The sequence below is a fragment of the Carcharhinus amblyrhynchos genome, chromosome 12, assembly GCF_965287045.1.
Source record: "Carcharhinus amblyrhynchos chromosome 12, sCarAmb.v2.hapA, whole genome shotgun sequence".
NCBI lineage: Eukaryota > Metazoa > Chordata > Chondrichthyes > Carcharhiniformes > Carcharhinidae > Carcharhinus > Carcharhinus amblyrhynchos.
Window position 1 is genome coordinate 1,560,324 of NC_137335.1, and position 19,532 is coordinate 1,579,855.

Sequence of the window (19,532 nt, forward strand, 5' to 3'; positions counted from 1 at the left end):
ACAACGTTTGGAGACGGGAAGATAAAGTAATAGCACCAGGGTGCATACAAAACACCCTATTAGAATTACATCACGGACTCTCACATCTGGGTAGAGAGGCCATGATGACTAGTATAGGAAAGGAATGGTGGTGACACTGTCACCGATGCCCATCCTTAAAAGCCTGGATGAATGTTCGATTCCCACGATATACCTGGACCAATCATTCCCCGTATTCAGAAGCTCCTTCCCCTTTTAACTGCTCTGTTGTGGTTATTCTGCTCCAGTTAATGGGAGCAAACCCTAATACCCTCTGAATCTCTGTTTTAAACTGGGTGAAGGGTGCCTGTTGGGCATCTATCTCTGATGTGAGGGGGACTACACGTGTCCACCTTCCCCCTCTATAACCCTGTGCTGGAGGGGTGCCGGGTCCACCTGCTCCCTGCCTCCACTTATCCGCTGGACAGGCTGCCCTGACCAGCTGGTGTACGTCTCTCAGGGCACCCTACCCAGATTGTGTCTAATTCTTCCCAGAATTTACTGTTTGTGCTTCTAGGTTGTAATTTACCAGCGAAGCCATTATCAGCTGTCTCTGACCTGGGGTGAAGGGTTTATAATTTACCTTTGGCTGCGTATCTGCTCCCCCTCGGGTTACTGGCACTAAGTTGTGTTCTAGTGCTTCCCACTCCTCTGGAGGAGTGGCTGGTCCCTGCTGTGTGGACTCATAAGGAGGTAGAGGAACAGTTTCCCCTGGCCATTGCTTCTCTGCTAATATCTGGTTTTGTTTCTCCAGTTCCCTCACTCGGGATTCGAATTCTTTAATCTTTGTTTTATCGTCACTCCATTTCTTAGTAAAGGCAGCTACTTCCTCAGTTAGACCAGCTCACTGATGTACTAACATTACTGCTGTCTTCTTGTTCTCTTTCTCTTTTCTTTATCTATCCACTTCCCCTGCTGCTGTAAGCTCTGTGAACTGTCCCAGCCATCTTTCTGCGACCCCCTAATTAACTGTTTCCTATCTGTCAAGTCAATTTCAAAGAGGGAACCTTTTAACACGACTCTCTGCCATTCTGCAGACTTCAAATACCCCAGTCACGATTAGCTCCCAGTAAAGTGTTTCACTGCCGTTACAGGGCACAATCCCGGCTACTATTACTGCTCTGGCACCGTGTTTCACTGCCGTTACAGGGCACAATCCCGGCTACTATTACTGCTCTGGCACCGTGTTTCACTGCCGTTACAGGACACAATCCCGGCTACTATTACTGCTCTGGCACCGTGTTTCACTGCCGTTACAGGGCACAATCCCGGCTACTATTACTGCTCTGGCACCGTGTTTCACTGCCGTTACAGGGCACAATCCCGGCTACTATTACTGCTCTGGCACCGTGTTTCACTGCCGTTACAGGGCACAACCCCGACCACTATTACTGCTCTGGCACCGTGTTTCACTGCCGTTACAGGGCACAACCCCGACCACTATTACTGCTCTGGCACCGTGTTTCACTGCCGTTACAGGGCACAACCCCGACCACTATTACTGCTCTGGCACCGTGTTTCACTGCCGTTACAGGGCACAACCCCGACCACTATTACTGCTCTGGCACCGTGTTTCACTGCCGTTACAGGACACAATCCTGGCCACTATTACTGCTCTGGCACCGTGTTTCACTGCCGTTACAGGGCACAACCCCGACCACTATTACTGCTCTGGCACCGTGTTTCACTGCCGTTACAGGACACAATCCCGGCCACTATTACTGCTCTGGCACCGTGTTTCACTGCCGTTACAGGACACAATCCTGGCCACTATTACTGCTCTGGCACCGTGTTTCACTGCCGTTACAGGGCACAACCCCGACCACTATTACTGCTCTGGCACCGTGTTTCACTGCCGTTACAGGACACAACCCCGGCCACTATTAGTGCTCTGGCACCGTGTTTCACTGCCGTTACAGGGCACAACCCCGACCACTATTACTGCTCTGGCACCGTGTTTCACTGCCGTTACAGGGCACAACCCCGACCACTATTACTGCTCTGGCACCGTGTTTCACTGCCGTTACAGGGCACAACCCCGACCACTATTACTGCTCTGGCACCGTGTTTCACTGCCGTTACAGGGCACAACCCCGACCACTATTACTGCTCTGGCACCGTGTTTCACTGCCGTTACAGGACACAACCCCGGCCACTATTAGTGCTCTGGCACCGTGTTTCACTGCTGTTACAGGACACAATCCCGGCTACTATTACTGCTCTGGCACCGTGTTTCACTGCCGTTACAGGACACAATCCCGGCCACTATTACTGCTCTGGCACCGTGTTTCACTGCTGTTACAGGACACAATCCCGGCTACTATTAGTGCTCTGGCACCGTGTTTCACTGCCGTTACAGGACACAATCCCGGCCACTATTACTGCTCTGGCACCGTGTTTCACTGCCGTTACAGGGCACAACCCCGACCACTATTACTGCTCTGGCACCGTGTTTCACTGCCGTTACAGGGCACAACCCCGACCACTATTACTGCTCTGGCACCGTGTTTCACTGCCGTTACAGGGCACAACCCCGGCTACTATTACTGTTCTGGCACCGTGTTTCACTGCCGTTACAGGGCACAACCCCGACCACTATTACTGCTCTGGCACCGTGTTTCACTGCCGTTACAGGGCACAACCCCGACCACTATTACTGCTCTGGCACCGTGTTTCACTGCCGTTACAGGACACAATCCTGGCCACTATTACTGCTCTGGCACCGTGTTTCACTGCCGTTACAGGGCACAACCCCGACCACTATTACTGCTCTGGCACCGTGTTTCACTGCCGTTACAGGACACAATCCCGGCCACTATTACTGCTCTGGCACTGTGTTTCACTGCCGTTACAGGGCACAACCCCGACCACTATTACTGCTCTGGCACCGTGTTTCACTGCCGTTACAGGACACAACCCCGGCCACTATTAGTGCTCTGGCACTGTGTTTCACTGCCGTTACAGGACACAATCCCGGCTACTGTTACTGCTCTGGCACCGTGTTTCACTGCCGTTACAGGACACAATCCCGGCTACTATTAGTGCTCTGGCACCGTGTTTCACTGCCGTTACAGGACACAATCCCGGCCACTATTACTGCTCTGGCACCGTGTTTCACTGCCGTTACAGGACACAATCCCGGCTACTATTACTGCTCTGGCACCGTGTTTCACTGCTGTTACAGGGCACAACCCCGACCACTATTACTGCTCTGGCACCGTGTTTCACTGCCGTTACAGGACACAATCCCAGCTACTATTACTGCTCTGGCACCGTGTTTCACTGCCGTTACAGGGCACAACCCCGACCACTATTACTGCTCTGGCACCGTGTTTCACTGCCGTTACAGGGCACAACCCCAACCACTATTACTGCTCTGGCACCGTGTTTCACTGCCGTTACAGGGCACAATCCCGACCACTATTACTGCTCTGGCACCGTGTTTCACTGCCGTTACAGGGTTTCAATTTATACTCACGGTTTCCACTGTTACCACCTTGGCACTGTGCTTCTCCACCGGAGTCCGGTTTAGGTCAGAGTTGATCAGGCTCCTTTTCCGCCCCACTTTCACAGCACAAACTTGACAGTACAATTCCCAACTTCACAAACTTTCACGCAATCAGATGGCAACTCTGTGTTTGTCGCCACTACAGAGTTTGATGTTAACTGACCTCTGCCACTTGTGCTTCACAATACAATCCTAAGTGGTGTATCTTGGTGTCTCTTTCCCCATTTCAATACCTGACCTTAGCGTGGGGGATTTCCCTTCTTAACGTCCAGTCTAAGGTGAGGTTCAGAGACAGACACCACCTTGTCCTCCTGTTGGTCAGCACAAGTCACAGTTACTTCTCACTATCAGCAAGCAGTTAGTACCTATAAATATTAGTTTATTACCTGCAAATATTAGTTTAACATAAGAACATAAGAAATAGGAGCAGGAGTAGGCCATCTAGCCCTTCGAGCCTGCCCCGCCATTCAATAAGATCATGGCTGATCTGTCGCTGCTCAGTTCCACTTTCCCGCCCTCTCCCCATAACCCTTAATCCCCTCTCTTATCAAGAACCCATCAACCCGCTTCTTAAATATATTTAGCGAGGCAGCCTCCACCACTTCAACGGGCAGAGAATTCCAGAGATTTACCACCCTTTGAGTGAAGAAGTTCCTCCTCAACTCCGTTCTAAACCACCCCCCCCTTTATCTTGAGGCTGTGCCCCCTAGTCCTACTGTCTTTTTTGAGCGGGAAGAGTCTCTCCACCTCTATCCTATCCATCCCATTCATCATCTTATACGTCTCAATGAGATCTCCCCTCATTCTTCTAAACTCTAACGAGTACAAGCCTAGTTTATTCAGCCTCTCCTCATAGCTCAACCCCCTCAACTCCGGTATCAGCCTAGTAAACCAACCCCTTTGCAAACTGTATTCTTGACCCTCTCCGACTCTCTCAGATTCTGTGATCTCTACCCCAGTGCCGATTGTGGCCAATCGATCTCACCAGAAATAGGATCCTGCCGACTACGCCAATTGTTGTGGGAAAAATTACCACTTCAGAGTCAGACTAGAGGATCAGCAATAGTTTTATTTAACGAAGCTTCGTCGAGAAAAGGCACCAGCACCTCGGACTACTGGACAGCTACCTTCTCTCGATGAAACAATAGAAGCAGTCACCTTTATACCCTTTACACAATAGGTGGACCGGACATGATTATCACATCGTTACAGTCAAATGGGTACAACATTTCTTAGCTCATTATTATGGACGGGTACAGCCATGATCGTTTCAATATCACATTGTTCCATGAATGGGTACATTTCCTCTTATAAATGACTTAATTTATTTTATTCTTGTAGTAAATGGTTCTGTTGTGTTTCTGCATTCCTGCTCTTAATCCCCATTATCCCAGGACTATCTTTATCTCTTTTAAGGTGCCTGGCTTCCTGAAGCATTTGTTCCCTGTTTTAATTCAGTGAACTGTCTGTCCTGTGGTTTAAATTTTAAGTGATTATCTGTGTTTGAAAGTCAGTGTCTGTGCTGGAAGTCAGTGCTGGAAGTCAGTGCAGGTTTAATGCCTTTTAACCCCTTATGTGCCGGACAGCTATTTTTATGCCAGGTACCCATCTTTATGGGTTTTTTCTGCCTTCAATCCCCTCTTTCGGTCAATTATTATGTTTCTTAATAATCTTTAGACCAACAGTTGCGTTTTCATACGTGTAGGTGGTTTCCTTCTTTTCTTCGGAAGTCTTCGGGGACCTGCATCGTGGTTTCTTCTTCGATAGATACACTGGCTCCCGGCACAATTCTGGTTATCATAACCTGGCAGCAGACTTTTAGACATCCAACAGTCAAACAACAGACAATTACAACTGAAATAAGTATGACCAATCCATGTAATAAATAAGATTCCCAGGACCCCCCTATCAGCCATTCCAGCCAGTTACCCCCTTCCTTGGGTCCCTGTCTGAAGCTATCAGGTTGTTTCCTGATGTCATTGATAATTTGTGTAATGTTGTAAGATTCATCCGTGACATGGGTTATGCATTTACTGCCTATAATTGTACCCACTCCCCCTTGTTGTGCTAACTGGTGGTCTACTGCGTATCGTGTTTGTTGTGCACATAATCTCAATTCAGCCATTTCTTGATTAACGGCCTCCAGTGCTTTTGAAGACTGTTTCTCAGGAACGTTAGTCCACAAACAATATGATTTCTATTCTTTGCACAAATCACTCCTGCCCCCCCCTCCCCCCACCCCACCCCACCCCACCCCACCCCAACCCCAGAGACAAGGCTCTAAGGAACCCATACCCCAGTGAGGATCCCATTGTGCCTGGGGCTTCCCAGTTGGCATAGAATTCTTTGCTGATAGCCCGGGTTACTATTCTGCTCCGTACATACCCCTTCTGAGGGCATGGAACAGTCAGTGGTCCTGTTGTTCCGACTGCAAAATGGTTTGGGAGGTTTGGTGTTTCTGTGTAAGTGCCATTGAAGAGGAACACACATCCCTTCTTAGCCCGGTAACATTTAATATCTCCATGATAAGAACATAAGAAATAGGAGCAGGAGTAGGCCATCTAGCCCTTCGAGCCTGCCCCGCCATTCAATAAGATCATGGCTGATCTGTCGCTGCTCAGTTCCACATTCCCGCCCTCTCCCCATAACCCTTAATCCCCTCTCTTATCAAAAACCCATCAACCCGCGTCTTAAATATATTTAGCGAGGCAGCCTCCACCACTTCAACGGGCAGAGAATTCCAGAGATTCACCACCCTTTGAGTGAAGAAGTTCCTCCACAACTCCGTTCTAAACCGCCCCCCCTTTATCTTGAGGCTGTGCCCCCTAGTCCTACTGTCTTTTTTGAGCGGGAAGAGTCTCTCCATCTCTATCCTATCCATCCCATTCATCATCTTATACGTCTCAATGAGATCTCCCCTCATTCTTCTAAACTCTAACGAGTACAAGCCCAGTTTATTCAGCCTCTCCTCATAGCTCAACCCCCTCAACTCCGGTATCAGCCTAGTAAACCTCCTCTGCACTCCCTCCAAGGCCAAAATATCTTTGCGCAGATGCGGCGCCCAAAACTGCACACAGTACTCCAGCTGCGGCCTCACCAATGCCCTATACAGCTGCAGCAAGACCTCCCTACTTTTATATTCAATCCCCCTCGCTATGAAGGCCAGCATCCCATTTGCCTTCCTGACCACCTGCTGCACCTGCAAGCTGGGTTTTTGCGACTCATGCACAAGGACCCCGAGGTCCCTCTGCACTGTCGCCTGCTGCAGTTTTTCGCCCCGTAAGTAATAGTCCTTCCTACCATTCTTCCTACCAAAGTGGACCACCTCGCACTTGCCAACATTAAATTCCATTTGCCATTTCCTGGCCCATTCGCCCAGCCTATCTAGATCCTTCTGCAGACTCTCCACACCCTCCGCACAATTTGCCATTCCCCCAATCTTGGTGTCATCAGCAAATTTCGACACCCTACACTCGGTTCCCTCCTCCAGATCATCTATATAAATGGTAAATAGCTGAGGCCCCAGCACCGACCCCTGGGGCACTCCACTAGTCACCAACCGCCAATCTGAATAGCACCCATTAACCCCCACTCTCTGCCTCCTATTTGACAACCAATCCTCTATCCACGCTAACACCCTACCCCCAACTCCATGTCCCCTGACCTTCTGCAATAACCTCTTGTGAGGTACTTTGTCAAACGCCTTCTGAAAATCAAGAAAGACCACATCCACCGGCTCTCCTCTATCCACTGCCCTAGACACATCCTCATAGAACTCCAGTAAATTTGTCAGACACGACTTCCCTTTAATGAAACCGCGCTGCGTCTGCTCTATCAAACAATTCCCTTCAAGATGCCTCGCAATTTCCTCCTTGATGACGGATTCTAACATTTTACCTACGACAGACGTTAAACTAACCGGCCTATAATTCCCCGCCTTTTGCCTGGCACCCTTCTTAAACAACGGCGTAACATTAGCCGTTTTACAATCTTCCGGCACTTCCCCGGAATCCAGCGACGTCTGGAAAATAACCACCAAGGCATTGGGGTTTGATCCCAGCACCTGGTAAGTATCAAATGGGTCTGTCTGTTAGGCTGAGTTCCACAATGAGCCCGCGGTTATATTCACACATTTCCCTTCCGGACGAGTGTCAGTAATCTGTCCCTTATTAACCTGACAATGTTGATTGAGTAAAAACTCTGACAACACCAGGTTTCAGTCCAACCGACTTATTTGATAATAGACTCACAAGCTTTCGGGGTTTGTCCCTTCGTCAGGTGAATGGAGAGTTCCGGCCTCACACAGAGCATTGACACACTGCCCCGCCCCGCCCCGCCCCCTGCTCGATCCCTACTGTCCCCGCCCCTTCCCCTCCCCAGACATCCACTTTGGCCACGCCCTCTCTAGCCACGCCCCTCTCCCGGCCCTCTCTCTCCGCCATTCTCTAGCCACACCCCCTCCTGGCCCCGCCTCCTCCCTCTAGCCCCTCCCTCTATCGTTGTCCTTGGGAAAGTTCTTGAATTTGCTCGAATCCGGTCTGGCCAGGCACTGACGTTACACACAGTGGCACGGCGTCCGATTGGTCGAGGTTGCTGTCAATCCCACTCGCAGTCCAATAGGAGCCCGCAGCGCGCTCCCGCCCCCCACAAACTGCCTCCTCACTGCAGCCCCGAAGGTGGGTCCCGCGCGGCGAAAGCCCCCGGTAACCGGTAACCACGGCAACCACATCTCAAATGCCCCCCCATAACGCCCCCTCTCCTCCGGTAACCAACCGCTCCCCCTACAATCCTCCCAATAAACCGACGCGGTAGCCCCTCCGACCCCGGTGCACCGACAGCCTAGATACCCGGTAACCCTGGCAACCGTACCCCGGTAACCCTGACAGCCCCCGTCTCCCGTCCCCTGGTCGCCGTCTCCCCCGCCCGCTCTCCCCGGGACAGGCCGCTGCTGGCGCGGGGGCAGTTCCGGGCCCGAGGCGGGAGGCGGCGCGCGTGCGCGCGCGGTTCGGGAGCGCGCAGATGTCTGCGAGCGCGCGGAGAGAGAGAGTCAGTTAGAGCGGCGCCGGCACCGGGAGAGCGGCACAATGTGGACAGGTACCGGGGAGGGGGGGGTAACTCAGGCTGGGAATGGTGTGGTGAGCCCCCCCCCATCTCCCCCAGTCACAGCCCGGCAGTGTGCTGGAGTGTCCCCCCCCCCCCCTCCGGGTGAAGCCCCAGACCATCCTGGACAAACATTCAGCCCACTCCGGCCCTCTGTGCCAGCCCTGTCCACCACACAATCCCCACACTGCAGAAAGAGGCCACTCAGCCCATCCAGTCTGCACCCACTGTCCCAGAGCATCTTACCCAGCCCCTCCCCATCCCTCTACTTCAAACTGAGAGTTTCCCATGGCTGATCCACCTAACCCGCACATGTTTGGATTTGGGAGGAAACTGCACCCGGACAGTCATTGACAGGAATCGAACCCCGGTCCCTGATGCAGAGGCAGAAGTGCTAACCACTGTGCCACCATCAAAGGTCTACAAGAAGTCAGTCACCATCCTGACTTAGAAATATACCATCGTTCCCACAGTTACTGGATCAAAATCCCAGAACTCCCTGACATCATTGTGGATGTACCTACACCACAGGGACTGCAGGGGTAAAAGGCAGCTCACCACCACCATCTCAAGGGGCAAATAGGGATGGATAATAAATGCTGGTCTAGTCAGCCACATCCCTTGAGTGAGGTGGAAAAGTTGTCACTCTGACCCAGTTTGAAGTTTATCCTGAGACAGGATGATTTTTTCATTTGTAGTTTATCCTGAAACAGGATTACTCTAGGTCTCGGATTGAAATTGATCCTGAGACAGGATCACTCTCGGCTTGTAGTTTATTCTAAGATAGGATCGGTCTCAGTTTGTAGTTTATCCTGAGACAGGATCACTTTCGGTCATGGTTTGTAGTTTATCCTGAGACAGGATCACTCTCAGTTTGTAATTTATCCTGAGATACGATCACTCTTGGTCCCGGTTTGTAGTTTACTCTGAGACAGGATCACTCTCGGTTTGTAGTTTATTCTGAGACAGGATCACTCTCGGTTTGTAGTTTATTCTGAGACAGGATCACTCTCGGTTTGTAGTTTATTCTGAGACAGGATCAGTCTCGGTTTGTAGTTTATTCTGAGACAGGATCAGTCTCGGTTTGTAGTTTACTCTGAGACAGGATCAGTCTCGGTTTGTAGTTTACTCTGAGACAGGATCAGTCTCGGTTTGTAGTTTACTCTGAGACAGGATCAGTCTCGGTTTGTAGTTTACTCTGAGACAGGATCACTCTCGGTTTGTAGTTTATTCTGAGACAGGATCACTCTCGGTTTGTAGTTTATTCTGAGACAGGATCACTCTCGGTTTGTAGTTTACTCTGAGACAGGATCACTCTCGGTTTGTAGTTTACTCTGAGACAGGATCAGTCTCGGTTTGTAGTTTACTCTGAGACAGGATCAGTCTCGGTTTGTAGTTTACTCTGAGACAGGATCAGTCTCGGTTTGTAGTTTATTCTGAGACAGGATCAGTCCCGGTTTGTAGTTTATTCTGAGACAGGATCACTCTCGGTTTGTAGTTTATTCTGAGACAGGATCACTCTCGGTTTGTAGTTTACTCTGAGACAGGATCACTCTCGGTTTGTAGTTTACTCTGAGACAGGATCAGTCTCGGTTTGTAGTTTACTCTGAGACAGGATCACTCTCGGTTTGTAGTTTACTCTGAGACAGGATCAGTCTCGGTTTGTAGTTTACTCTGAGACAGGATCACTCTCGGTTTGTAGTTTACTCTGAGACAGGATCAGTCTCGGTTTGTAGTTTACTCTGAGACAGGATCAGTCTCGGTTTGTAGTTTATTCTGAGACAGGATCAGTCCCGGTTTGTAGTTTATTCTGAGACAGGATCAGTCTCGGTTTGTAGTTTATTCTGAGACAGGATCAGTCTCGGTTTGTAGTTTATTCTGAGACAGGATCACTCTCGGTTTGTAGTTTATCCTGAGACAGGATCAGTCTCGGTTTGTAGTTTATCCTGAGACAGGATCAGTCTCGGTTTGTAGTTTACTCTGAGACAGGATCACTCTCGGTTTGTAGTTTACTCTGAGACAGGATCACTCTCGGTTTGTAGTTTACTCTGAGACAGGATCACTCTCGGTTTGTAGTTTATTCTGAGACAGGATCACTCTCGGTTTGTAGTTTATTCTGAGACAGGATCACTCTCGGTTTGTAGTTTATTCTGAGACAGGATCACTCTCGGTTTGTAGTTTATTCTGAGACAGGATCACTCTCGGTTTGTAGTTTATTCTGAGACAGGATCACTCTCGGTTTGTAGTTTATTCTGAGACAGGATCACTCTCGGTTTGTAGTTTATTCTGAGACAGGATCACTCTCGGTTTGTAGTTTATTCTGAGACAGGATCACTCTCGGTTTGTAGTTTATTCTGAGACAGGATCACTCTCGGTTTGTTGTTTATCCTGAGACAGGATCACTCTCGGTTTGTAGTTTATTCTGAGACAGGATCACTCTCGGTTTGTTGTTTATCCTGAGACAGGATCACTCTCGGCTTGTAGTTTGTTCTGAGATAGGATCAGTCTCGGCTTGTAGTTTGTTCTGAGATAGGATCAGTCTCAGTTTGTAGTTTATCCTGGGTCAGGATCACTGTTGATTTGTACTTTATCCTGGGGCTGGATCAGTCGGGATCCTGGTTTATAATTTATTCAACGGCAATATTATACCCTGTGCCTGTCAGTTTGAATAGTTCAGGTGATTGCTTTGGAGAGGTAATTGTTTCTCAGGGTCCAATAGGGATCTTCAGAATTGCAAAATAGGACAAATCTGTTCTGGGAAGTCTCATAGGCCTCAATATCACAATTGAACAGTAGCGTATTTCTCAAGATTGAATTTTGCAATAACTTAAGTAACAGAAATCCGAGATGTTTATTTTGCATCATCGCCAATAATTAGAATCATAGAATCCCTACAGCGCAGGAATAGGCCGTTTAGCCCATCAAGTCTGCACTGATGAGAATCCCACCCGTTCTTGTAACCCCACATATTTAACCTGTTAATCCCCAGACACTAGGGTCAATTTAGTATGTTCAATCAACCTAACCTGCATATCTTTGGACTGTGGGAGGAAACTGGAGTACCCAGTGAAAACCCACACAGACAAGGAGAGAATGTGCAAACTCTGCACAGACAGTGACCCGAAGCCAGGAATTAAACCCAGGTCCCTGGCCCTGTTTTTTCAGGGACAGAGCCACACCCGCTCCTGCTAACATCATCAAGGGCCCATTCTTATGACTTCAGACGCAGATGTCCCACAGACTGGAACCTGCCCCTGTCCTGACATAGTAAGAAGTCTCACAACACCAGCTTAAAGTCCAACAGGTTTATTTGTAACAAACACCACTAGCTTTCTAGGAGCTCTCCCATCCACCTGACGAAGGAACAGCCAGCTCTGAAAACTAGTGGCGTTTGCTACAAATAAACATGTTGGACTTTAACCTGGTGTTGTGAGACTTCTTACTGTGTCTGCCTCAGTCCAACACCGACATCTCCACATCATGGCTACTGTCCTCTCCTGACATCACACAGATTGGGACCCTGCCCCATGTGTGTGTGTGTGATTGCCTGAAAATGTTTTACATGGTCTTTTTGAAAAATGGTTATATTTTTACCATAATATCTCAATTACCCTGGCTTGTAATTAATTCCCAGCAATGCAGAATTTTAGAAACGGGGAAGTTGATGTGTGGTAACTTTCAAAACTGGGCTCTGTAAGTTCAATAACGAAACTAAAAGTGTGAAAATATTACTCCATGTGCTCTTAAAACCCCTTTTAACAAAACACTATGTCAATTTCACTGCCTGAAGTAGTGCAAAAAGTAATTTATGCCTTTTTTGTGAAAAGTGAAAGCTAGTCAGATTAAAGCCGAGGGGTCCTGTCAAAGACTCAGTGAAAGTGCAGAGACACAGCAGCATGGAGAGAGTTCAGGAGTGACTGGAGAAGCCAGCGTTGTTCTCTTTTATAACTGGAATGGTTGAGGGGGCATTTACTACAGGTATTCAACGTTACGAAAGATTTCATTAGAGTGAGAATTGGGAGAGGAAGCAAGCACAGATTTAATGTAATTGTCATAATTTATTTCAGAGTTCTAATCTTGAATGTGTTATCTCTCAGGGCAGTGAAAGAAGATCAGTAGTAACTGTCAAATAAATTGGATAATTATTTAGGGGTGGGGTGGGCTGTGTAGGGCTGCAGGGACAGCACAAGTGGGACCAAATAGATAGCTCTTTCAAAAAGACAGAGCAGGCAGAATGGGTTGTATAATTCTGAAAATTCTATCTAAAAATGTAGATGATCTGAATTGGCAGAATAGACATTTAAATTTTCAAAACATTAAACTTTAATTATAAAGAATGGCATAGCAGAAGAGACAAAGGCATATAGTGTTAAAATAAAGTTTATGGTATTAATGGACAATTATTGAATTTGTACATTAATAAACTTAATCCCAGTTGTTTGAATGGAAATAGATTGAACCTTTAAAATGAAATCTGGAACTAAACTCATTTTCAGTGGCTTGGCAAACTGAAATAGAGCAGACAGACCTCAGGCACGTGAAAAGATTTTATTTGTCAGTTTGTAATCACCATTGAATCATTTAACACAATTTACCTCAACTTTGTATTGATTTAAATATCCACTAATTCAACAGGAATTGGTTTGGCCACAAAGGTTTGGGAAAACAGCCTGGCTGGAGTATTCTTTATGTCACAGAATTGTTACAGCATATAAGGCTGTTCAGCCTTCTCCCCGTGGTCCTGCACATTCTTTCTTATCAAATAATAATCTAGTTTCCTCTTAAATGAACTTGTTTCTGCCATATTCTTAAGCTTGCTGTATGTTTTATTAATTCCTCTCAAAGTGTCCTGCCATTGAACCAGAGAAAACTTACAGAAAGAGGCCATTCAGCCCGTTATGTCTGTGCTGCCACCATCAATGATTTATGTACATAAGCATCCAAGGCTCTCTGCTTCCGCAACCCCTTTAGAATTGTACCTTTATTTTGTATTGTCTGTGTTCTTCCTAACAAAATAAATTGCTTCATGCTACTCTGCATTAAATTTCATCTGCCACTTGTCAGACCATTCTGTTTATGTCCTTTTGAAGTTCTGCATTATTCTTCTCACAGTTCACAATATTTCCAAGTTTTGTATTATCCGCAATGTAAAAATCTGTTGTTTAGCAAAGTTTACCTGCATATCATCCATTCTCTCTCTACCTGTTGTGGCCATGCATGCAATGTTACGTTTCCTGTCATCAAACCTCTCGAGTGGTTAACTGTTAAGATCATTGTTTCAGCCCTACATTTGGCTGAAGAGTGCTGATGAGTGAGGTCCTTGTGTTGGACTTGGAATTTTAAAGTAGGGCCAGGCAGACTTGCTCCTTCTGAAAGCAGCTGAGTATCTTGAGTTATTGATCACCTATAGCACCTCACCCAAGGATCCATTATTTGGGAATCTGGATCAAAGGTATCTGATCTGGTTTCATAGAATCCCTACAGTGCAGAAGGAGGCCATTTGGCCCATCAAGTCTACACCGACCACAATCCATCCAAGCCCTATGCCCAGAACCTCATGCATTTACCCTGTCTAGTCCCCTTAACGCTATTGGGCAACTTTAGGCGGCCAGTCCTCCTAACCCACACATCTTTGAACTGTGAGAGGAAACCGGAGCACCCGGAGGAAACTTGGCAGATACGGGGAGAACGTGCAAGTTCCACACAGGCAGTGACCCGAGGCCAGAATCAAACCCAGGTACCCGGCACTGTGAGGCAGCAGTGCTAACCACTGTGCCACCGTGTCACCCTAACCTTGGCTTTGTTTAAACAGAAACAAGCAGCAGCCACTACACCTGTACTCTCTTATTGTCTTCATTCATCTAAAAGCTTAATCCTTTCAGGTTGCAGTACATCCTTAATTCTGAACCATCTTAAGCCAATTATATTCCTCGCGGCCTCATTGAGACTTGCAGGTTCAAGATTTTGTGAGACCCTGACTTCAGTAAATAATCCATATTAAGTTTAGTAATGTGATCAATTGCTGCTGACCATTGATGTGGTGTCAGGGCACCATCTCCAAACAGCAGTGTATTTGGATGAATTGCTTTGTTTCTCTCCATGTTCTAGGTGTTTCTGTAGCTCCAGATTTTGCTGCAACCATGTCAAGAGGCGGAACAGCCCACTTTGAGTGCGAGGAGCTGGAGAGTACCATGGCAATGGAGCTTGCTCAGTTATTGGAAACAGCTACAATGAGTGAGCGAGATGTACGTATTGTTTTTGTTACAGCAGCTGGCACTTTGTAGAATTTAACATAGAAACTTTGTCTTGAAGGGGAAAGGAATGAATGCTGACTATTTGTGGGCTGTTACAAAAATAAAATTTGACCATTTGTGTTAAGAGTAGGGAGTTGAAAAAGCTTTTAGAGCTAGTTCCAGGGAGTAGGCCTAAGGCAGTTAAATGTTTCATCAGTAATAAGGAGACGGGGCGGGGGGATGGGGTAAGGGCTGTTACACATTAAGTTAATAGTTGACATTCTGAAGGGGACAGAAAGTAGGATGTTGAGGTGAGGCTGTGGAAGGTTTTTTAGATGAAGATTTAATTTGGTGCATTCAGTCTTGGAGCCAGTGTAGATCGGTAAAGCTAGATTAATGTTGAGCTGTTATAAATGTGTTAAAGAAAATAAAAACAGTAAATACTACATTGATTTTAAACTCTCAGGCAGTTCATTTTTTTTATTGTTGGCATCAAAGTGCTGAAAAGATTTATTCCTATTCTGAAAATAAATTATTAAATGCCCAATGTAATTTCTCGAGGTGTTATTGGAAATGAACGTACAAACGTATGAATCAGGAGGAGAAAGAATTGGCCATTCAGCTCCTCGAGCCTGCTCCTCTACTTGATAAGATCGTGACAGTGAGTGTGGCCCCAGTGCTACTTTCCTGTGCATCTCTGATACCCTTAGATTCTTGACTGGCAAGGGAGTCTCGCTCTTCAAAATATTCAATGAACCAGCCTCCACTGCTCTCTGCTTCCACAGACCAATGACCTCTTTGAGGGAAAAAAAAACTTCTCGGTCCTGCCTTGAATGGGACACCCCTTATTTTTCAACTGTGCCCCCACATTCTAGTCACTCCCGTACGGGAAATATCCTCTCAGCGTTCGTTCTATCAAGTCCCCTTAGGATCTTGTATGTTACGATAAGATCACCTCTTGCTCTTCTAAACTTCAATGGATTAAAAACCCAAACGGCTCAGTCCTTTAGAAAATAAGCTTTTCATTTCCAGGAGTGAGTTGCATGAGTCTTATCTAAACTTCTAATGCAATTCCATGCTTTCTTAAGTAAGGAAGCCAAGACTAAATGCAGTGCTCCAGATGTGGATCACCAGTGCCCTATACAATTATAAAAGTGAATAAAAAATTAGTTGTTACAGGATGCTGGTATCACCAGCAAGGCCAGCACTGTCATTGAGAAAGTTGTGGCGAGTCGCCTTCCTGAACTGCTGCAGGATGCGTGGTGTAGTTACACACACTGCTGTTAGGAAGGCAATTCCAGGATTTTGACCCAGCAACAGTGATACAGTTCCAAGTCAGGATGTTGAATGGTTTGGTTTTGATTTATAGATGGCTTGTTTCCTGGTGCCTGCTGCCCTTGTTGTTCCATGTGGTAGAAGTCACGGGTTTGGAAGGTGCAACTGAAGGAGTTGCTAAAAGGCATTTTGTAGATATCACTCACTGCTGCTGCTGTGGGGGCACGAATGGTTGCTTAAGGTGATGGATGGGGTGCCAGTCAAGTGGGTTGCTTTGTCCTGGATAGTGTCAGCTACTTGTGTGATGTTGGCATATCCCTACTTTTATATCCCATTTCCTTTGCAATAAGCAACAACGTTCCATTTACCTTTTAGAACGGAGTTGAGGAGGAACTTCTTCACTCAAAGGGTGGTGAATCTCTGGAATTCTCTGCCCGTTGAAGTGGTGGAGGCTGCCTCGCTAAATATTTTTAAGAAGCGGGTTGATGGGTTTTTGATAAGAGAAGGGATTAAGGGTTATGGGGAGAGGGCGGGAAAGTGGAACTGAGCCACGACAGATCAGCCATGATCTTATTGAATGGCGGGGCAGGCTCGAAGGGCTAGATGGCCTACTCCTGCTCCTATTTCTTATGTTCTTATGTTCTTATTAATAACTTGCTAGACCTGCGTTCTAACTTCTTGTGACTCATGTACCAGATTCTTGAATACCCAGATTCTAATGTACCAAAACTATCTTTTTCAATTTAAATAATATTTACACTACAGTATAATGATCTTGGAGGACAATGAAAAATGGGCATTAAATAGTGCTGCCCTTGTCAGTGAAGCTCACGTCCTGTGAATGATAGAATTGTTTTACTTGTTTACCAAGTAGTAAAATATTGACCTGTATTTTGTACTGATACTAATGGTGAGGTTATCAGTGCAGGTAAACTAGACAGTGGATTCCAGAGTCCGCGTGTACTCAGTTACTGGAGAAATCTGAGGCTGCTGTGTACAATTACCCTGCCACACCACAGAGATTTCTTCAGTAACCGTGTACACGCGGACTCTGGAATCTGCTGTCTAGTTTACCTATACTGATAACCTCACGATTAGTATCAGCACAAAATACAGGTCAATATTTTACTACTTGGTAAACAGGTAAAATAATCCCTGACTGATTTGAAACTCAGCCATTATAAAGATTTGGAGTTGTAGCGCCAATGCATTAAGTGCAAGTGAAATTTTAATGACGTAGAACATAGAACATTACAGCGCAGTACAGGCCCTTCGGCCCTCAATGTTGCGCCGACCAGTGGAACCAATCTAATGACCCTCTAACCTAAACTATTCCAATGTTATCCATATGCCTATCCACTGACCATTTGAATGCCCTTAAAGTTGGCGAGTCCACAACTGCTGCAGGCAGGGCATTCCACGCCCTTACTACCCTCTGAGTAAAGAATCTACCTCTGACATCCGTCCTATAATTACCACCCCTTAATTTAAAGCTATGTCCCCTTGTGTTAGCCGTCACCATCGGAGGTAAAAGGCTCTCACTGTCCACCCTATCCAATCCTTTGATCATCTTGTATGCCTCAATCAGGTCACCTCGTAACCACCTTCTCTCCAATGAAAATAACCTCAAGCCCTGACATGGGGCAGGATTCTCCCAAAAAGATTTTAAATGGCGAATTCACGCTGGTTTTTTCAGTGGGAGTTCAGAGAAGAATCTGCCACACTCTGTGCACTGCAGAGGACACCCATGTGAATATCATTAAATTGCAAGGGGCGGGATCTATTCATGTTGGAGAGGCTGAAATCAGTATGTTGAGTGGGCCACTGCGCATGCGCTGATCTGTTAGTGCTGAAATCGGCGCATGTGCAGTGACCCTCCACTGATGGCTACCCAATTGCTAGCCAGCCCTGCAATGACAGCTCTCCATTCCCCTACAGCCTGATCGCTGACCATCCCGACCATTCCTGGGCCCATCCTGAACCCCCTCCTCCCGTGATTTCTGGTCTACTCCCACAGATTTTTTTTTCCCCCATCCCCTCCTGCAGTCCCGATCCCAGCCTGCACCAATCGCTGGCCTCCCTGCTTCCTCCACTGATCCCTATGCAGAGTGGCAGTGGAACCCCCCCATCCCCATCTATTGCCCCCTAGGCCCCACTCCTATCAGGCCCTATCCCATATGTCCCACCCACTTGGCACTGTCCATGTTCGATGGGTAGTGCTAAGGTGCTCCTTGACATTGGCACTTTGCCCCTTGGGTCGTGCCAAAGGGCTTAGGCTGGCACTGCCAGGGTGCCAATGCCCAGGGGGCATCCCTTGCTCCACGTGCCTGACTCTCTTGGGGGAGGAGGGGGGTTCAGTTGCTTCTCCTTCACTCTGGTGGGGTTGGGCTGCTATCTCCCCGAAACTGGGGAGCTACTGTAAGCTATTGGAATAAAATACTCTAGCGGGGTGGAGATGCTGGTGGGCCTGGGGATTTCAGTAATATTTAAATTATATTACAATGACCATTTAATGTTCTTTGCGCCTCCCTGCTGATATCTGGCGAGGAGCTGGTGCCACCAGACACTTGGCGCTGGGCGCTAAAACTCACGCGAACTCTGAATCGGCTGACATGAGAATCGCCTGGCCCGCTGCGCTAATTTTTTCACGCTGCAGGATGAGAAAATTGCGGCCATAATCTGTCATTTGCTACCAAATAACTCATTTGTCTCTGGAATTTAAATTTTATCTGTGAAGCCTTATTCCTTCACAATTTAATTAGAGTTGGAGATTTTTAAAAACCTGTAATTCCTCTCTCAACCTTGTCTTTCTTTCACAATCTTTCATTTCTGTACAGTTAGACTCTGCATGTCTGGTGAAGTGTCACACTGTTGCTTTCTCTACACACAAGTATCAGAGATACCTGGTAGAAGTCATTGTGCTGGAGCTCATGACAGCCAGTCTCCACTCAAAATCCCATGGAAATTCTGTGGTCAGATGTGAGTGTGGTGGAAAGCAAGCATTGTCACTTCACAGCTGACTACATCGTCTAGCCATTATTACATTTTCAGTGACTGTAAAATTAATTTCTAACAGTAATTAGAGATTCATAGTAGATAGGCTAATACAAGAGTACCTTTTATAAATGACAAGTCATTTTCATAAATTCAAACTCATTCACTTCTGATTTAAATCAGAAGTTGACTTTGGACCTTTTCTCATTAAAACATTTTCCTCCCTAATCAAAAACTGGTCAGGAGCCAAAAGCTTAGAGTGTACTGTAAATTTTTTATTACTGTTCCTGTTTGTTAAACAGGCATTGAAAGAAAACCTCATCGAGTTTTTGAACAAAGAAAATTGGCTGCCTTTAATTCTGATCTTTGATTCAAAGCTCACTTAAGTGAAATAAAAACAGGAA

The 19,532-nt window shown here is 46.8% G+C and overlaps 1 protein-coding gene across 2 annotated transcripts in view; it reads left to right on the forward strand.

Moving 5' to 3' along the window:
• Nucleotides 1–8,095: 8,095 nt before the first annotated feature.
• Nucleotides 8,096–19,532, forward strand: part of ugp2b (UDP-glucose pyrophosphorylase 2b) — a 39,682-nt gene continuing 28,245 nt past the window's right edge. The window contains exons 1-2 of one of the 2 annotated variants that reach the window (XM_080199962.1): nt 8,096–8,202; nt 14,735–14,871. In XM_080199962.1, the coding sequence (XP_080056088.1) occupies nt 14,767–14,871 (105 nt within the window). In that variant the 5' untranslated portion in view covers nt 8,096–8,202; nt 14,735–14,766. Of the gene's footprint in view, nt 8,203–8,531; nt 8,621–14,734; nt 14,872–19,532 lie in introns of those variants that run through there. The other variant, XM_080199961.1, reaches the window with a different exon arrangement.